The sequence below is a fragment of the Brugia malayi genome, assembly GCF_000002995.4.
Source record: "Brugia malayi strain FR3 genome assembly, contig: Bm_v4_Chr1_scaffold_001, whole genome shotgun sequence".
Lineage (NCBI taxonomy): Eukaryota > Metazoa > Nematoda > Chromadorea > Rhabditida > Onchocercidae > Brugia > Brugia malayi.
The window spans coordinates 1,328,815-1,350,596 of record NW_025062475.1 but is presented as its reverse complement, the minus strand read 5'-3'; the positions used below and the strand labels follow the sequence as shown (position 1 = coordinate 1,350,596).

Below are 21,782 nucleotides of genomic sequence, written 5' to 3'. Positions count from 1 at the left end.
AAGCTAAAAGAGAGAAATGCTTATGAGAAAAAGAAAGATATCACTCTTAATCATCACTTTATTCGCATTAAAGAATTGAAATAGAAAATGAAAATGATTATTTAATCATCTATAACAAACCCTAAATGCAAATTGATGAGATTCAAAAAGAACTGCAAAAGTGACAACGGAAAGTTTTATTTAATGAGAAACTAAGAAATGACACTTAATAAAAAAACATAGTGAAATTTCGAACGAAAGTATTGAAATAATAGAATCACAAATCATTCCAACCTGATAGTTCAATCAATACGTTACAAGAATTTCAAAATTTAATCAACGTATTTTATTCACCACTTCGAATTTTTTTCATTTTTTAAAATGAAGCTATGTCGACTTATTTAAATTTCAATCAAAAAACTCATCAGTTTTGTTACAAAAGTCCTCCAAATTTTGGACTAATAAGCAAAAGTAGACCGGTTATTATGATCTAAATGGTATATAGGTAGATCTATACCTGGATTTAAACAGATTAAATTAAACCTTTTCCCGTAAACAATCAATTAATGAGAACTACTAAACATAATGAGTGAAAATAAATAAATATACACATGGCACATTGACGAATAAAGAAAAGACACCATATGAATAAGTATTTGTAGAATTTGGTTAATCTTTAAAAAATTTTGAAGAATCTAAATTATACACCAAATTTCAAAATTATCAACTTTTAGTTGGTCGACCATTTCGGGCATGGAAAATAGAAGAATTTGGAATGAAAGTTAAGACTACAAAATTAACACAAAATTATCAAATGCAACTCGAAAAAAATGATATTAAATTAAGTAAATTAACAATGAATTGATTAAGTTTGGATAGCAGAAAGATAATAAAAGATAAAAAAAAAAAAGGAATAAAGCATAAATTAATCCCTATATCAACATATAAACAAGTGAAATGCAAATTAAGACAGAGATGAAATATGAAATTTCAATCCCATTACTATGATAGATTCCAACATTCTCCAAATATATTTCAGTTCTATTTCAAATTTCTTATAAATTCTAATCTGATAAATCTTTCACGATATGAAAATATACGGAATGAAGTGATATTAAGGCAGAGTAAGAAATATTCATTTACAAAAATATAAAATAAATTGACGTAGTTTTACCAGAACTTTCAATTAATGCTGTAACAGTTCAGATGGCAATGAACTGGAAATTTGCGGTAGCTAATTCCGGATTATTTATTATCACCGGAAATAAATGGTACAGAAAAGGAGTAGAATAATATATATATATACTTATATTGTTAGGATTTCAATCGATTTAAGTTTCTTTTTTTTTTTGGATGAAAATGGAAAATGTATAGTGCAGCTAAAATGATCGACGATCTATTGTCAAATTATTTCCTGATAATTTTCATCGATTTCATTCTAATATTTCTTTCATATCCAGAAAAAAAAAGAAAAAAAAAAAAAGAGGAAAATATATAATTCACGAAGGAGAATTAGCCATTAGAAAGAAGCAAACAACATAGGTTGTGAGGGTAAAAATTTTTAAATAATAAGTGCAGTATTCGGTGAATCCAGTGAATCAGCGGTTTGTTTACGTTGAAGCAAAAATTTTCTAAAAATAATTCATAACTATTATCTATCATCATTTTGTCAAATAACAAATATAAAATTAAAGAGTTTCTTAATGGTGTAAAAACCTAGTAGGTATCAAAATAAATGTGTTAAAAGTATCACATATATCTCATAGGTATAGCTTTTATTCGGAAAATATCTAATATCACTTATCTTCAACTACTCTTAATTATTTCATAAAGGATGATATTCTTGAAATACTCATATTAAAGAGGCATAAACAACATGCAAGTTACGCTAAAATCACCTGAAAAAAAAAAAAAAAAAGAAAGAAGCAAAGGACATCTGAAAGCAACAAAGGTATATAAAGCTTGGGAATGTATAAATAAAATAAATAACCTTCACTTCTAATCTTTAAGTTTATCTAATCAGGATTAATCTTATAACTTTTTATCTAAATCAAAGTACTTCATCCAAAAAAATTTGTTCTATTTTTGTCGTTTATTTCACATGTAAATTCTTTCATTCTAAAACCAAATTTATATCCAAATGATTAAATAATTGTAAAATGTAAAACAATTCTTTTACCCACATAACTAATAGGATTTTATCACAAAAATACCTTTGTGAATTACTCGATATGTAAGGAAATAGAATTTATTATTAATGGTATTATTTACCACTTCTAAGCAATTACTTATTTACTTATTCACTCTCAACTTAAAACTTTAGCTTTGAAAGCTAAAGGGCTGTGCTCTCCTAGATTAACCAAGTCCTTACCTTAACTTAATCAGCTCCTTACTAATTCTCACTCAAATTTCGAAACAAGTTCTTCAGTAAGCAAGAAGAAATCTATCAATTAATAATTGTATTGATATTACCACAACATTATCATCAAAATTCCACAAAAAATTAAACTTTGCAGTAAATTTTTTCTGTGAAACAACAAATTGCTCAATCAAAAAACTTTCATGAAACCACCTTAAAACAGATAAGGGAAGAAAATAAATGTATAAATTTAATTAAAATATCTTAGTACACAAAAGATTAAAATAAATGTATGAAATATTTTTATCACTTTAAGATTAACTGACAGACCTATCGAGTGGTGTAATACGATTTATACTTTGTTGTGAATCAAACATTGATGTTATTGTTGAAATAATTGAACTGAATGATAGTTTTGATAATGATCGTCTCACTACAAAATCATCCAAACCACGATGTACAGCAACCGGCCAATCACCCATCGCTAAGCGTGCTTGATGCTTATAAAACTCTGCACAAGCCAAACTTTGCTGAGTTGGTTTCCTAAATATTAAAGTTTAAAGTAAACGCCAGAAATAAATGATTAATTGATCAATTAAAAAAAAAAAAAAACTGATGAAATCCGAAGTCAAAAACCTGTCTTTGAAGACAATAATTAAAATACCTAAAATGATAGTTTTATTTCAAAAAAAAAAAAATCAAGCGATTGTTTCATTCAACTTATAAATCCATTATGACATTATAAAAGTTTTAGAAACTAAGAGATTATGAATTATGAAATATAATGAAATCAATAATTCACCTGTATAGTTTTAGTAGCAAGGATGAAGCGACAACACTAACTGATGATAAAGCCATTGCTGCTGCTGCCATCCATGGTTGAATTGTAAAATTCCAAGGCATGAAAACACCTAAAATGATAGTTCTATTTCAAAATTTTATCAACTAGTATAATCAACATTAATAAGCGATTGTCACCATTATTATGCTAACACTGTTGTTTTATACAGCAAGATAATATAAATAATTAAACCCATACAGATTTAAACATCAAATTTATCCACATATGATGAAATTCATTAATTCAAAATTAGTTTTGGTGATCAATTGGAATTAAATATAGATATTGAGCTTCAAATAAACATTTGTTGGTTTTCAAACTTAAAGCCTGATAAAATCATCAAATTAACAACAGATCCACTAAGCTAATAATAGTTGTTGAATTTATTTTTTAAATGATTCTTATTACTTTTATTCTTTTTTTTTTCCCTTCTGCTTATCACATCCTTATCATATTTTTATGGCTTTTTCAGTTATATCAAAAAAAGAGAAAAACTTGCCACAGGCTCGTAATCATCACGCTTTACCTATACTTACCTTTCTGTAATTGTTCACTCCTAAAAATCGTAACTTTTTGCAATTCTTCAAGAAAGCTATTTCAATTAGATCATAAACTAAACTAAGTAAGATCTGAAAAAGGAAAAAAAGAAAAAAAAACTGAACCTATAGAAAGAAAACCAACCGGCAGCAATAGGAATTCCAATAACATTGTACAATATAGCAAACAAAAAATTAAGCTGTATACGACGTGTCGTCCTTTTTGACAAATCAATCGCTGCTACCACATCAATAAGATCATTCTGAATAGAGCAACAACACTGATAAGTTCTAATATTTGCTTTTATCAATCCATTTATTTTTATATTCAAATAATGCTTTCATGAAAATAGTTATTTTACCTAAAAATGATTACTTACTTTCCTTAATTCAATTTATGTCAGAGATCATAATGGCTGGTAGAAAATATATTTAAGTATTATGAACTATAGTCGATAGTTCGTTTTAAAACAAGATTATATTAAAACTTACTTTTACTAAGACAATACCAGCACTTTCAATTGCAACATCTGAACCAGCTGCAATAGCAATGCCAACATCAGCACTAGCTAAAGCTGGACTATCATTTATTCCATCACCAACCATAGCCACCCGCTCTTTCATTTCCTGAAATAGACGATGCGAAAAACTAACTGATATTACCTTGTGAAATACTTTTTTTGTTTATTATTTTCTTTTTATTAGAGATATGTAATAGAAAAAGTAGCAGAAAAGCTATGAAAAAATTTATCAGAAAATCATCAGAAAGCCAAAATGAAGCGCTTGAGCAAGTACTTAAATAATAGGAAAGATTTTAAGTTATAATAAGACAAAAATTAAATTCCTGAAATAATCAATATAATAAAATGCTTACAACAACATTCAGAAGAAAAAATTTTATTTTAAGAGATATTAACACGAATAAAATTTATCATTAAAATTTTAAATTTACATATTAATAGTAGCATTAATTTAAAATTTATTTCTTAGTAAAGCATAAAGAAAATACCTGCAATTGTTCAATTTTAATTCGCTTCTGATTTGGCAAAACTTCAGCAAATACTTCGCGGATACCAACCTGTCTAGCGGTTGCTTCTGCAGTACGAGCATTATCACCTGTCAAAAGTATTACTCTGATATTCATACGCTGTAAAGCCCAAACTGCAAGAGCACTTTCATCCTTCACTACATCTGCTATACTTATTATCGCAACAAGATAACCTGAAATATAAAAGAGTTATATGCTTTATCGTTATTATTTTAATACTAATGTAAAGTCGTAATGTCGTTTATCTGTACTCTTCGATACTTATTTCTATCCGATAATTGCTTAATTATTTAGTCTTTTTTATCCTACTACTTATTTCAGATCAATAGTTAAAAAACTTCATTTCAATTGTTATCAAATATTATTTTCTCACCATTTATTGCACACATAACAGATATATGTCCAGCTATTTGCTCCATTTTAATAAGATTCTCAACATATTCATCAACTGGTACTCCATTTTTGGTCATCCATCGTTCGTTACCGATTACGACTCGAAGTGGTTTCTTGTCATCAAATATATGTTCATGAATATCTACATAAAGACTATAATTTACTTTATGTTGCCAACAAGGATCATTAAGCAAAATTTAAAATAAGAAAATTCAAACGGTAATAATAATGTAAAATATTGTCGGTCAATGAGAAAGACAATTAAACGAATAATACGCATAACTAACTTTACATTTAAAAAAATCTATGGCATTATAAAAGCATTTATTACAAATGTTAAAGAATTCCATCGAAAATTATACTGAAAGATAAAGTGTTACGTATAAAAGTTACTACTGAAAGAATGCTTAAAAGAAAAAAAAAATGCAATTATTACGTCGAGGAATTTGAAGGAAATAATATTCTATAGCTTACCGTAATGTCCATTTTTGATTAATTTGACATCACCATTGCTTAATTTAATTGTCGAATCAATTTGGGGTTCATTCTTTTCTGTTGTACTTAATAACATATTATTGATATTTCGCACTTCACAAACAATTCCATTTCCAGCTGATGCATGAAATCGTCGTACACTAGCCCATTCTTTCGTATTTAACCACTTTATAATAAAAATATCTAATTACAAAAAAAAAAAAAAAGATGACCTGTAAAAAAATTTATAAAAATTTCACTAAAAATTTGATACAATTTTCTTCAGAAAAAAAAAGCATCACTTACTTCTTTAACAAAAGAAGTAATTGAATTTGCAATTGGATGCTCACTGTTTGATTCAGCTGAACCAACGGCTGCAAACAATTTCAGTAACGATAAAGAACTTTCCAAAACTAACGTATGAATCACTACTACTCGTGGATGACCTTTGGTTACAGTACCAGTCTTATCCATAACAACTGTTGTAATCTAAAACATATAAATTCATAGAAATATTTGAAAATAATTAGAAATAAGAAATGCAAAATGTTTTCATTAAAAAGAATTATTCTAACTGTTTCCAGAAATTTATTTCGTCATTAGATGAGATATATATAAATTTCAAGGCTACTATCAAGATACAATTCACAAATAAGCCTAATTTTTACAAAAATTTTAACAGAAATAACTGTTTACCTTATGTGCCATTTCTAATGGTTCACCACCTTTAATAAGTATACAATTTATAGCACCGATACCTGTGCCAACCATAACTGCTGTTGGTGTTGCTAAGCCTAATGAACAAGGACATGCTATTGCTAATACTGTAATAGCTGCTTCAAAAGCTCGCTTCAGTATTACTTCCATATTTGTCCTTTTATCCTAAAAAAGAAAAAAAAAAAATAAAGCATACAATTTCAAATATTTCTAAGCTCATAGCTATATTTTAAACTTTCTGCCAGAAATTAAGGCATAGTGTCCAGGCTTAAATTTAATACCCAATCTTATAAATAATATATATGGTATTACGAGAAAACATTTTCAAAATAATAAACTTAAATAACATTTTACACATTATTAACTCCCATGCCTCTTTCTACTCTCTCTACAACGAACAGAAAAGTTTGAGTGATATGAAGACACAAACATATGAACAATGTGACAGTTTAACACAACTAAAAAAATACAGAAATTAAATACCTATTTAGAACTTCAATGATAACATTAACTCCGGCGAATTAATATGGAAATTTCCGGCTCAAAATATTAAAAAAAAAAATGTCATAACTTATAAAGACCTAATTTATAATAATTACATTTCACCGTAATAGAGTGAGATATTCATTTCATATATTTTTTAAAACAAAGAAGAAAAGGAATCATACAGTGTATTCCGCATCCATAATATAGAAACCAACAAAAATCCGGACAATAAGTGTTAAAATTGCTAAACCAATTACCATTGGTACAAAAAAGCCGGCTATTCGATCAGCTGTTTGCTGTATTGGCGCCTACAAAAGAGTAAAACTAAAAAAAAAAAAAAAAAATGAGAAAAAAAAAACGTGGTATGAAATATAACGGAAGATTTAAATAGTAAAATTAATCATTTTGAACATAACAAAAAAACCAGAATCATTATTATTAAGTATTGAGAATAAAATATTCCTCTATAAAAAACGAACTTTAGAAGTTTGCGCTTCCTCAACCAAACGCACAATTTGCGCTAATGTTGTTTCTTGACCAACATGAGTTGTCTGTATTAAGAGTGTCCCATGTTGATTAATTGAACCACCTATTACTGTACTACCTGAAATAAATGACATATATTGTTTGAGTGACAATAAATAATACTTATTGTATCCGCAAATAACAATAATTAATAAATTTAAACAGAGATTTAATTTAACAGAGCTTGAGATTTAACAATAGCATTAGCAACGTATTTATTATTCAACTGCTAAGTGGAATTTTTTCATTCCTGTTTAATATTTCCTATATTAAATTGACGTTTCATGTCCATGTATCTATGCCATATGCTTTAAATTTAGATTTAAATAATACTTTAAAGCATTTTTTAAAGGACTACATAAAGGATTTCCATAATTTTACTCTTTTGCATTGCCCTTCTCTTCATTTATCATGCCTAGTTGAAAGATGAACAAAGGAAAGTTTTCTCAGCATTTCGCAACTGATTGACTAATCATATGAAAACTACCATAGCAAATTAAAAAAATAAATAAATAAATAAAGCAAAAATGAAAGAGTTACGAAATTACCTTCTCTCTTGACTACAGGCATCGATTCTCCAGTTACAAATGATTCATCTGATGCACTTTTACCATCTACAACAATTCCATCAGCTGGAATTTTTGCACCAGGAACAACCTTTAATAGATCACCTCTTTGAACCTAAAAAAAAATTCGAAAAATTAAAAAATTAAATTATCACTCTCATTTATTTCCACTCATTATATACATAGACATCATTATGTATTTCTATATACTTAATATATGTCAAAATGAACATTTAAATTAAACTAACTAATTCGACATCAATATTTTCCTCAGATAAAATACGTCCATCATCATCACGAGTAACTAATACCGCTTCTTTCGCTTGCAATGACATCAGTTTAGTTAATGCTTCCGATGTTTTACCCTTTGCTTTATGCTCTAACCATCGACCTAACGACACAAAAGTTATAAGCATTGGTGTTACATCGAAAAATGTCATCGGACTACTTGGCCACCTAAAATATGAACAAATTTGAGATGTAGATGACAAAAAATAAAAGCAAATATTAATTAAAAAAACATAAAAACAAGTAAATAAATAAATATATATATGAAAAAATAAATAAAAGTGTATAAATATATATATATGTGTAAAAAAACAAAAGTAAATATATATACATATATAAACAAATGCATATGTCGATGTGATATCTAAACAGTATAGCTAATGTTCAAGAGTAATCCGTTATTTTACATCATCCATTCCGCACCAAAAATTTTGATTATTTGATTAAATTTAATAAAAGTTAAAGCGGTAAATCAGAAAGATTACTACAAACTCTTTTCGACTATGGCACACTTGGAATTTCAAAACATTTATGGAATTTATATTAATATACAACTTTAATAACATTGCAATTCGACTATTACAACATTCCGTTTTTCGGAAATTATTGAGCTTCTGTAAATATTTACCTTAAAATAATAGCTGTCACAATAACTGTTACAGAATACAAATATGACGTAGTCGTCGCAAGCACAATTAAAACATCCATATTCGCTGAACGATGCTTCATAGCTCTCCAGCTTTGCAAATAAAAGTACTTCCCACCAAATAACTGAAAAAAAGTCGAAAAGTACCAATGACAATGGGATTTATACAGATATTAAAGTGTCTTGCCAAATAAATATTATATTAAGTGATTGAGTAAAGTAAGGATCAAAGTAAACTGAGATGTAATTAATAATTACTAATTTTATTAAGAATAAAACTTTAGTGATTGTATGAAAATGTTGCAAATGGTGCAGTTTTGACAACATAATATAAACTAAAGAAATGTTTGCTAAAATTGTTAATTAGTACCTGCACAGGTGTACATAAAACAAATAAAATGAGATTATCCAAACTGAGTGCAGGAGTAAATACTGGTGTCTGCACTTCAGGATGCATTGGTGTATGGAGAAACCAATGAAAATAAACCATCACACCCATCACCGGAATTCCAAACAATAGTGATACTAACAGTGAAGTCCTCCATCTGAAACAGAATTTCAATGAATGATTATTTACATGTAACCTTACATTTAATCAACTTATATATCTAAACTAGACTTGGAATACCAATATTACCTTCCAAATTACTGGAAAAGTTATCTATAAATAGGCAATAAAAATTCAGCTCAGGTGTGATTATGGCATAAATTGGTTTACTTACAAAGTATTAATAAACATCGTCAATTACTAGTGTAGTAAAATTATAACTGAGTTATGTATTGCACATTCGTTTGAAAGTTAACATACTTTGCTACTTCAGCTGAATGATCGAGTCTTTTTAATTGTTCATCGTGACATGCAATTGTTGCTGAATATCCCAAATCCTGAATAAATTTTGTCATAAATTATAAAAGCAATGATATGAAATTGCAGAAGAATTTAATTTAGATTATTATGTAAATCTTTATCAATTTGATCAGTGCTTCTTACCTCAATTATTTTGATAATATCACGTGGACCTATAAATGTAGGGGTGTATTCAATTTTTGCAGAGGATGCAGCTAATGAAACAGAACATGATTCAACTCCTTTTCTTGCAACGACATGTGATTCAATTCGTTGCGCACAGGTTCCTGATGATAAACCAGTAATCTGAAATTAATAACTTTATTTAAACAATTAGTGATCATAATCAGAATCAAAATTTTTATCACTCAAACAAGTGTAAAACAATGAATCGCTGGAGAATTATCACTTATTAAGATATTGTTTCAAAACACAAAATGACATCACTCTGAAACATACGCAATATTTTAATTGATAGTGCTTGAATTTGCTATAAATATTCCTATTGGTTTGGTATGAATTAAAAGTAATTTGTTGTTACATGGAAAAAATGACACAATATAAGGAACTAAGGCATAAAAACTGGACAAAATCTGAAAAATTCATAACTTTTTTTTCCTACTACACCTATCGTTTATTTTATAAACTATAATTTAGTTCGATTATCATCTCCATGTTATTAGAATCACGATTCTAATAATAACAAAGCAGATTAAAATACACTTAAGAAGGCTTGAATGATTTCTGATCACTGTACCAACCATTAGCTCACGAATTGAATAATTTTGCATGGAACAAAACAATTCAATAAGAAAAATAATATGGAAAATATGATGCAATTGAAATTGATCAGCGCAAAAATTTAAGATAATCAACTAATATAATTGTATTTAGATAATACTTACTAACAAATTTAACACAGAATGATTTCTAAATCCATCATCGATTATCGTAGCTCGATAACCAAGCATACTAATTTCATCAGCTATATGTTCGGCAGCGATTACCAATGAATCATATACCACTTCCGCTTTTGATGACATCAAAGCTACGACCACAGAATGCACACCTGCAATTTCATATTTCTCATAAAATTGTTGTTCTTCAATCTTTGAGCTCTAACTTATTTAATTGATGTGAAAATTCATAAAAGTGTGAGTTAATTTTCGATTAAAATTAAGACTGCAAAAGAAATCAAAGAAAAAAAAAAAAATTTTTTTTTTTGAAATTTTCGCCTATTAATCAATAAAATATTATATTACACAATTAAATCTGTAATTTTTTTTAGTAAATAAAAATTATGAACTAGAAATGCTTCCTTTTAATCAATTTTCCTAACTATCAATATCAAAAAAAATAATAAAACCCTTCAATTTTCCAATATTCCGTTCTATATATGCAACACATGAAGCACATGTCATTCCTTCCACGGAAAATGTTCGTTTCTCGATGGAATCATCGTTTGTCGGTCCAAATTTCGCCCTTTTTTTTCCAATTTTAACCGTGAATTCCTCACTTTTACACATGCCATCATCATTTTTAAGTAAAACTGATGAAGATTGATCAGTTAACTTTTCTTCGGAATAATCTGAAACATAACGCTGGCATAAAAAAGCATGACTATTTTGAAGAGCATAATTTCAGACTTTTCAGTGAAGATTTCAAAAATAAGCTATCTTTGGAATAAAAATCTCATTGATTCCTTTCAAGAATAAACTAGACTTTAACACTTCAGAGAATCTATATTATTTTAAAAGAGTTTCTCAGTTTTCTTCTGCTCCTGTATACATTTTATACATCTAGATAATAGCATACTGAAAAAAATATGCCATATTTTGTGATTTTCGAAATTTTCTGCATAAACTGGCTTTCTGCCTAGTAATATCAAAAAAAAAAACAAGTAGTAAATAGTAAACAACTACACCACTTAAAATTTGATAATTATGTTCGTGGATTTTACGTTAAAAATTTGAAAAACAGGAAAGAAAACCCTGAGTTTGTAGCAGTTGAGCGTCAAAGCCCATATCAGTAACCAATTCAACAACCATCTGAATGTTCCATTTAGAAGTGTCATATACAATTCGCCCTTAAATGATTTAAAAAACTGAATTGGAATCAAAGGAAATAAAAAAAAAATTTAACAAATAAATTTAATTGTGAAGCAAAGAAGCAAAAGCAGTAAATGTTTCATTCAAGATTAGCTTAGCATTTTTGCATACAAAATTTTCACTTGTCAAACATTTTCTAAATTTCCGCAATTAAATGAAGTTAGACTGTTCTTATTTTGAGTTACTTATTACAAAAAATTTTTTATATCGATCTAGAAAATCACAAACTGTAATGAATAACCCTGAGATTTATTAAGTGAAACGGAAATTGATTTTATGCCGTCGTTTCTTCCAATAGTCTCCTCGATATTATTTACGCATGAATGACATGTCATCCCTTTGATTTCAATTATTGCTTCGTGAAATTTCGAGGTTATTGGATTCTTATTCAAATATTTTTCATTATCTGAAAGAGAAAACTTGAACATTTTTCAAGGAAAAAGAAAAAAATTTAGTCACTGATATAAAAACAGAACATAACTTTAAAATATGAGATCAAGAAACCAAACAAAAAAAGAAGGCTGTCAAAAAAAAAAAAAAATGACTTATATATATATATATAAAATTCTTCGTATATAATAATTCTTCGATTTAAATTTACCAGATAAAATTGAAGAAAAAATTTGAGCCAACTTAATATCAAATAAAAAAAGTGTCATTGACCTCATCCATAATTCATTTTATTGTATGATAGGATAAGATATTAAAATTTCCGCAATACAACTAACAATTCATTTCGATGAATTTAATTGGGCAATTACAGAATTTAAACTTAGGACAAATTTTCCAACAAATATGTAGGATTTTACGTATAATGCTATAATGCTACTAGTATTACCGAACATATACGTGTCAAGTATTAGTATTTCACGTATTTTTACACGCATTTCAGCTCTGTATACATTCCGTTCTACCAATAGAATTAAAGTTTGATTCAATTAAAATTCTCTTTAAGAAATATTGAAATTTCGTAACAGAATGCAATAAGAACCTTTTTTGTGATCGTTTGACAAATTTGTTTGACAGATTTCTTCCACTTCACAAACTTTATCCTGAATATTATTCGCTGATGAATGAGATGACATTCCTTCAGCATCAGTTATCACAACTCCTTTATCTGTTTGCTGACTTAAAAAATTAAATAATTTCATATGATCGGCCATCTGAAAAAAAAAAAAAAAATTAGAAATTATTTATTAGCCACTTAAAGTAAGTGAACATTTACGCTATGTATGTAAGTTTTTGAAAAAAAAAAAACAAATGGAAGCAGTTTCGACTTTAAAAAAAAACGTTCCTATCACAATGAAAAAAAAAAAAAAAAAAAAAAACAGCTAACATGTAAGTTAACGTGAAAAGTTTTGGAAGTAATACCAAACGTGTATTGGAACAGATTCTTTATTAACTTCAATCTTAAATCATTGGATAAAAAATAATCGGAAAAATTCCAAAATGATTTATTCAACAAGATATTTCACATCAAAAAAAAAAATTCCATCTCAACAAAACATAAATTATTCATAGATTCAAAAACAGCAAAAAAGTACCATGAAAAGGGTTAAAAAGAACAGAATTTAAAATGGAAAGTTTAAAATTACAAATTTTGATCGCATTTTTTTTTTTTTTTTTTCAATTTCTTTGTGAATTACTGACAAAGGAATCAGCAGAGAGATAAAAGTTCTAAATGAGTTGTAATGAAAAGAAAAACTAGAGCAGGAAGAAAGGAGAACAAAAGAAAATTTGAAACAGAATAATCATTATACAAAGTTGCATAATCTTTTACAACAATCTTTTGTTACAATCAATTATTTATGAATCATATTTATTTGTCTTTTTAAATCTTATCAACAATCTTATCAAGTTTAGTGAAAATTTGAAATAATTTTAATGAAATGAAAACTGATAAAAGTCATGAAAATTGATTAGTGATATGAACGAAGGAAAGAACAAATGATGATATCAATAAAATATAAAATAGAAATTAATGCATATTAATGTAAAATAAAAAGCAAAAGGAAAAAAAAAAGAAAAATGAATTTTTATAGTTTTTATTGATGACATGCAGGTAAAAACCATTGAAAATGACAAAAATCAAAAATTTACCCATCATTTTGTGGTGAAAGTTTCAGAAAGTGAGTAATGCTAAAAACCAGTTCATATATAGCACAATTCAAATAGCTAATTAAAATTGAGATGGAATATAGATATAACCTGAATAAAATGTCTGCTATTAATGAGAGAGAATACTTGAATTTCAAGTTTTTACATTTGATAGAACAAAAAAAGAGTGAAAATGTGAAAATACTTTCTAATAAGAAATAATAAATATTATCAGTGGAAATTACATAATTTTCTCCCACAATCATACGAAAATAAATAGCACATTGAATTAAATATATCGAGAAAAAAAAAAAAAAAAAAAAAAAAAAAAGGAAAAAAAAATTGTAAGTTATGGTTCATTTGAAATAATTGTTATTTCAAATTATAATTGTTAGTCGACATTTTCTCACTTTTAAATTATCTGCAATCAATGACTTAATTTATGGAGTAATCACTACTTTCAAATTATAAATATCGATCTATTTTAAATTATAAGTAAATAAATTCTATGCTGATGAATATAAGCACTTTTGAATGTTACTAAAAACCATCAATTGTTCTAATCTTTCCTTTCTTTTTTCTTTATTAATGACATCAACAACAACAAAAAAAGAAAGAAAGCACTTTCACTGATAAAAAAAAATGAAATGAAATTATTGTTTTTTTATAGCAATTTAAAGTGGTAAATTATATAAAATTGCTGTAAGAAGGAAAATTTTTAGCAAATAATGGATGCCTTTTACTGTACTTTAATAAATTTTTATTCTCAAAAAAAAAAAAAATTTAGAATATCTCTCTCTCTCTCTCTATCTTCTTTTTGGTCAAGAAAGAGAGAGAGAGAGAGGGTGAGAGAGGAAATGTATTTTTTTTAATGGAATAAAACCGGTTATACTTATTACGATATATCAAAAGAATGCTAATGCTATTTCAAGAACTAAAAAAAAAAGAAAAAAAAATGCATCTTAAGTAAATAATATTTTTCTGATTAAGGAGATAAAATGATAGAAGTAAACAAAAAGAATAATTTTTATACTTCTTTCAGGTTCTTTTCTTTTCCTCTCTCCCTCTCTCTCTCTCTCTCTCTCTCAGTCCTTTACGCTTATCAGAAAAGAAGTAGTCTTTCATTTATTCAAGGATTCAATACATAATTGAGAATGGATGCTCTTATATTGTGTGGAAATTATTGATAACTCAAAATGTTTGGTTGTAAATAATTTCAAAGCTCAATCGATTCCAAAAAAAAAAAAAAAAAGTTAATAAAAAGAAGAATAAAAAAAAGAGCTAAATTGAAATGAAGAAAAAAAAAGTTTTTCCGTTCTTTTTTTCTTCAAAAATGGAATTTTTAATTAGAAATTTAATAAATTAAACAATTATGAGAACTAGAAAAATCCCCAGGTTCAATAAAAAAAAAAATAATAAAACTGAAATATGGAAAAATTTTTCAAAACGGCCGCAAAAATTCTGTTATATTTTTGGGCGGACCGCGTTTGTTAATTTCAGTTATTTGCAAGAAGTTTCTCAAATCATAAATGTTTCATTTAATATTTGTAGCTAATAATTATGGGTAAATGCATGGGTTATTTCCCCGAAAATTTCAGGATGATATATTTTCTTGTCGAGAATTGCATTAATGCTGTACTCATCATCGACTAAATAAAATTAGTTGAAATATCCGAATGACAAGTGGTGTTTACAGTGTTAATTTGCAGCAGAATTTATTATTTGATAATGTTAACAATCAGGTATGTTTTCTTGTTTTCTCTTTCTCTCTGTTTTTTGTTTTTTGAAATTGAAAATGTTATATCTAAATTGTTGTTTTCAAAAAAAAAAAAAAAGGAAAAAAAATGAATCGCACATTAAATTATGTATTGTGGATTAAAAAAAAAAAAAATTGTAGTATGTGCCAAATGAAATTTTTGAAAAAAATAAGTTATATATTACATAAGAAAATTTAGCACAACGAATTCATATCATTGTCATTACAATTGATTGGACTTCAAATGATTTATGATTTATGATCGGATGTTACATTAAATTATAGTGTTTGTAATTTTTGATCGGAAAAAAATTTTCTGAATGATCCAATTGTTCGATCATTTGCATAGTTTGATGCTACTGAGTGGGTTATGTTGTGAATTCTTTTGTAATGGTTGTAGTTATTGTGTGGTGGATAATATTGATTGAATTACAATTATGATAGGCTGCATAGCAAAATATTATGAATAAACTTAATTTTCTCTTTGTCAACGGATGAATTATAACTAAGGTTGCGTATTTTTCTTCTTTGCTATTAGATACAGTAATTGCATCTCTGCATATTATAGAATAAATGAATCAGAATTAGAACTCTTTGCTACAATGGCCAGATTTGTATTTCTTTTCCGGCATTTGAAAAAATTTATTTTCACATAATATGAAGTTTTATGATTTATAATTATGGTACTTCTTAGTTTGACCAAACAAAAATGAATGATTCACGAAGTACCATCGAAGAAGGATCAGCAAATGATGATGAGCATATCTATGCAAATGTTCAAGAAATGGAAGAAGAAAGTCGCCGACAAGGACAGCCACCAATTCCAGATTCTGTTGATGAAGCAATTCGCAATGTTGGGAGCGGTTGGCATGAGTATCTCACAGATGCTGGAAGGTTTGATATTCTCATAAATTGTATTTGAAATGATTGAAAGTTTTATGAATAAAATTGTTTTCTTGAGACCAAACTAAATATCATTATTGGTTAGATCAAAAGCATATCGACAAGTGATGTTGAGATCTAGGATGAAATTTCACAAAATTTTATAAATTCTTTTTATTGTTTCCTTGCAGATCGTATTTTTACAATCATGAAACAGGTGATTGTCACTGGAAACCACCACGTTTTCTGAAACCACCTTTGGAAGTTATTGATACGCTAAATGGCTTGAGTAATCAGCAAAATATTCCGCTTCATAGTGAAGCAGAATCTTGTGAAGATATTTCAGGATCATGCTTGGAATCTCATCCAACTATATCTGCTGTTTGTTTTGTGAGTACTTGCTATTACAGGTTACATCATGTATTCTTAGTCATTTTTAAGTGTAAATAACATAAAATTGCATTATTGCATGATTAGTTTAATTTAATTAACTTTTATATTCTTCTGGTAAATGTGTGTTAATCTCGAAATTTTTATATAAATTTAATCTCAAAAAGTGCTGTTTATGCATTTTTTTATTTTATTTTTACAAAATTCTTGAACTTGTTTTTAACTGTAATACTGTAATCATGTAATAATCAGAATAGATTATTTTATATAATTTTTGTTGCTTAGGCAAAACCCGATGTTAATAGCGATGAGAATAGTAAATCAAATGCAGTTTGGTCAACATTAAGTTTACGTAACAAAATTACGGAAAAACGAATGTCGGTGCAAACGATAGCTCAAGAACTTCAAGCTACTGGACATTTATATTCACATAAATCAAACGAGGAAATTGGTATTGATAAGAATATTCATTTAGGTGAATTTCGCTTCAAAAATCTGGAAATAATTTTATGTTGACAACATTCGAATTGAAAAATTACTTTTTTTTTTTCCTTCCGAATTAAAACAATTAAGTATTATTTTCTGATACATCTTGTTGCTGCTTTCGCTATTTGCTGTGTAAGCTATATTCCTGGCGCTTATTTTATTTTCGAAATGAAACATCACTTCCATTTTGCAGTTTCCAAAGGTCTTGGCACTGAACCGTGTTCCAGTAATTATCCTAATCGCCTGCCTTCCAGAAATATTGCGCAGAAATCGATCAGATGTGGAACAGTGGAAAAGGTTTATATTATATTGATAATTGGAGTTGGCAACTGCATAACTACATAAATAATTTTATTTCAATGTTAAGAATAGTTGTGTTCCTTCTTAATGCTTATTTGTTTTAATTTGCATTTTATTCCTACTAATCCTAATCCACATATTTAGTCGCTGATGTAGGAACAGTACTGATAAGATGAAGCACACCTAAATATTTCCAAAAACTTTAAATAAGTCGAAAAAGTATTGCTTTGTAGCAAAAATTAAATTTTTCAATTTATTTACAACTTACAATAAATTAATTAAATGAACTGATAAATAAATTAAATGAACTGATTATTGCATTTGATAATACTTTTTTTTTTCCTATATTCAGTCGCAGTATCATTATTAGTTAAGAGATCATTTATTCTCGATACCAATAACCTAGTGAAATTGATGAGATGTTGCTATTTCACCACTGAGATTTTTGAAACAATTCGCTTAAAATTCTTTAATTCATTCCTTTTTCTTTACTTCTCTTTTTCCCTTCTCTCTTTGTGCTATTTACAAAATGCTTTTTTTATTTTACATTAACTCAGTAAATTTTTCAGTGTAAAATAGCAGATGCAGGAATACGACTTAAAAAGAAAGAATGGACATCCTGTTATCTTTTTCTTTCTTCAGCTCATATTATATTTTACAAAGATGAACGAAGTGCCGAAGTAAGCTTTTTTGTTTATGCAAATATAAAATTTTTAATCGGGCATCTAAATAAATGTCTGGAACAAACTGTTGCATAACATGAATTGATTTCATTGAAATGATTTTATAGAAATCAGGTCGTCATTATGAGGCACCATTGGGTATGTGTGATCTTCGAGGTGCATGCGTAAAATGGGCGAATGAAAAAGATAAACGTAGGAAACACATTTTTCAAGTAAGTATATATGCTTTCGTTGCCATCTGCTTCCATTTCCCCCTTATTTTTCGAGCAGTTTACAAAACAATTTCACGAACATTGATTTCTTGCTTCTTATGCATTCGTCTTAGTGAGGTGCCAATTTATCATCATGTACGACTTGAATTTTCAACATATCACAAATCAAATAACTGTATGATATTAAAGCTTGGACTAACAGATGGTACGATTTATTACTTCAGTACATCAGATACGCAGGATGTGAATGGATGGTTCCATGCAATGCGTCAAGTCGTATCAAAATTGGTACGTCTAAAGTTTTTCTAAAATGGATTGCCTTTTTTTTTCTTTTTTTCACTTGAATATTTTCCATATCTGTCATATTAGCACAGTAATTAAATTGATCAGTTATAGTTTCGTTGTGTTGAGCCTTGCTAAATGCCTGCCGAAGTAAAAATGTTATGTGGATTGCTTTTAGTTTTAATATAGAATTTAAAAAATATATGAGATATATAGTGGCTGAAAATTTTCATTGTTGACTTTCATTCATGATTAATGGGATGCTAACTTTTTAGCCACTTCCTGATGCGTATCCAACACCGGTTTTAGAGAGAGGTTTAACTTCCACTGGTTTAATACGAAATCCAAGCAATTTGTCACATTCCTCAAGGTCACTTAGTATCGGACAAACTCGACGTTCTTTTAAAAAATCAAAAATCTCAGGAAAAGGTTAAATTTTGATGCATACTAAAAATCGAAATTTTTTGAAAAAGTTTCCTGAAAGACACATATAAATATTTTTTGTCCATTTTATCCTGTTATTTTAGGTTCTGAGGTTGCGGTAACAGGTGATGAAAAAAAGCGTATTGATATTGAAGAAGCAAGGCTAACACGTGAATCTATCATTGAGAAATTAAAACGGTTTTTTCGATCACGACCATCCATAGAAAGTTTGAAGGAGAAAGGCATTTATAAGCGTTAGTATTTTCTACTATTTATATCATTTATTTACTTTTTTTTTTTTAATTTATGTTTTGTATATATATGTAGGTGAATTTGATATTACAAACAGTGATGTACTGTTGAAATTATAACAGCAGCTAAAACACAGCTACTCATCCTTTGTGATATACCTAATAATCTGGACTAAATTTTATGATGACCTTTTCTTTGATAGACTAAATCGTTCACCATTGATCAATTTTTAATGACCATATAAGTTGAGGAAGGGGCATATGATATTCTAAGCATTCACTTAGCTCTTTATATAAGTGATGATAATAACAATGATGGATAATGCTCCAAATATTGTGGAACAGTACTTCAATCTTTATATTATAGAGATGTAATCACTCTAAATTTTAAGCTTAATTAGATATAAATGTTCCAAAGCTTCTTGTATTATATTTTATAGCGGAACCTGTTTTCGGAAGTACGTTGGCTGCTATTTGTCATCATGAACAGACGACAGTTCCACGTTTCATTCAACTGGTTACAGAAGTAGTCGAATCGAAAGGTCTCGATACAGATGGTCTTTACCGAGTTAGTGGTAATCTTTCATCAATTCAAAGGATTCGATGTCAGGTTGATCAAGGTAATTGCTATAAATTGAAGTATAAGTTTTATCGTATCCTTTTTAAAAGCCGTACATTGTTTTAGTACTGCTTATTTATTGTTATTTCTGCATAGTTAAGTATTTCGATAGAGAATGACCTAATGAAAATGCATAATTCATTAAGCATTAAAATTTCAGAAAAATATGTTGCTTTATTGGCAGAAGATGATGTTCATGTTTTAACAGGAGCTTTAAAGCTGTTCTTTCGTGAATTATCAGAGCCAATTTTTCCATCTAATCTGGCTAAGGATTTCATTTACGCCAACCGTAAGTTATCTGTTACAGTTATGAGTTATAGATATTTCTTTCCACCATCATCTTTTACTGATTCACTCAAATGTGAAATTCAGGACTACCTAAAGGAGAAGGAAAATTAAAAGCATTTGATGATTTATTAAATAAACTACCGTTGATTAATCGAGAAACGCTCAAGGTTCTTTTCGGACATCTTATACGGTGATTCAATTTTCTTTTCCTTTTCTTAGCAAAGTATAGTTAAAATAGTATTACCTGAGTTAAAAATATGCTTGAATTGCAATAGCACGAGTTTAACACCATTTTACATATCATTTATGTTGTAGCATGCATTTTAGAGTATTGAAACTTTATTTACTAACCAGGGATCACTCGTTGAGGAAATCACTCAGAAGTTGTAATATTTATGCATTTGTATCATTCATTAATTAGATTATAACTGATTTCAAGTTTTTTTTTTAAAGTATCTTGATATTTTTAGAGTTGCAAATCATGCAGATAAAAATCGGATGGAAATTCACAATTTAGCAATTATGTTTGGTCCATCTCTCTTCAGCAGTGGCACTAACGAGATTAGTAGTGATAACAAAAAAGGAAATAATTCGAAAAAAGGAAAAGCTACTAATAAAAAATTAAAAGAAAAACCAACCGGTGTTCAAAGCAATTCGCATCTTGCCTATAATATGATTATGCAAGGACAAACAGTAGAATATCTTTTGAAAGAGTTCAGACGATTTCCATCAATGCAGCCGCAGCAACAATCATCCGTCTCTCGTAGATAATTTTGATTGATACTGTGCCTTAATTTCTTCATTTACAAAAAATGTAGTCACTTTAAGGGAAGTTAGGATTCCAAGAAAGTACCAAGTCTTTTTAGCAATAATTTACTTCAATAGTTAGTTTTGAAATGTTCCTTATTTCCATCTTTGAAAATTTGCTATATATTCTCTATATTTATAACAATTTCTTAAAATATGTTATGAAATTGAACATGATGAAAGCAATAAGAAATTTCATTTTTTACATGAATTTTGAAATAAAAAAATCACTGGACAAATAAAAAATGAATTTTTCATTAATATTTCAAAAATTATTAGGATTCAAGAATTAAAATTATGAGCTTTTCATTGTCATTGCCTTTCATAATCATTTCACCTCTTATTTCCTTTTTGTGATTTCATTATCTCTTGAAATGTCAAACTTAGCTGGGATTTTTTTTTTTTTTTCTTGTACGCACTTTCTTTTTTTTTTTTTTCTTACGGTGAATTATAATTTTTGTGGGCTATTTGTACATAGTTATTCTGATGTATA

The 21,782-nt window shown here is 27.8% G+C and overlaps 2 protein-coding genes across 3 annotated transcripts; one reads left to right on the top strand and one right to left on the bottom strand.

Annotated features, from left to right (window-relative positions):
• Positions 1–1,540: 1,540 nt before the first annotated feature.
• On the bottom strand, positions 1,541–12,976 carry Bma-cua-1 (E1-E2 ATPase family protein; the record flags this gene model as incomplete). Its single annotated transcript, XM_043076192.1, has 23 exons — positions 1,541–1,610; positions 2,669–2,881; positions 3,141–3,249; positions 3,861–3,978; positions 4,208–4,342; positions 4,725–4,936; positions 5,137–5,298; positions 5,631–5,817; positions 5,937–6,119; positions 6,327–6,512; positions 7,016–7,141; positions 7,313–7,437; positions 7,907–8,039; positions 8,173–8,380; positions 8,841–8,983; positions 9,229–9,403; positions 9,667–9,743; positions 9,850–10,011; positions 10,611–10,774; positions 11,072–11,293; positions 11,696–11,791; positions 12,055–12,219; positions 12,805–12,976. The coding sequence occupies 23 exons, from the start codon at positions 12,974–12,976 to the stop codon at positions 1,541–1,543; spliced, it is 3,543 nt and encodes a 1,180-aa protein (XP_042932126.1).
• Positions 12,977–15,586: 2,610 nt separating this feature from the next.
• Positions 15,587–21,253, top strand: Bm14755 (the record flags this gene model as incomplete). 2 transcript variants are annotated; one of them, XM_043076191.1, is made up of 14 exons in its annotated part: positions 15,587–15,652; positions 16,361–16,560; positions 16,740–16,938; positions 17,224–17,389; positions 17,618–17,721; positions 18,294–18,404; positions 18,515–18,619; positions 18,809–18,907; positions 19,177–19,330; positions 19,429–19,578; positions 20,016–20,195; positions 20,355–20,483; positions 20,567–20,672; positions 20,953–21,253. In XM_043076191.1, the coding sequence occupies 14 exons, from the start codon at positions 15,587–15,589 to the stop codon at positions 21,251–21,253; spliced, it is 2,070 nt and encodes a 689-aa protein (XP_042932125.1). The 2 variants fall into 2 exon arrangements, with proteins under 2 accessions (XP_042932125.1, XP_042932124.1); XM_043076190.1 differs by having other exon boundaries at positions 17,224–17,413.
• Positions 21,254–21,782: the final 529 nt, after the last annotated feature.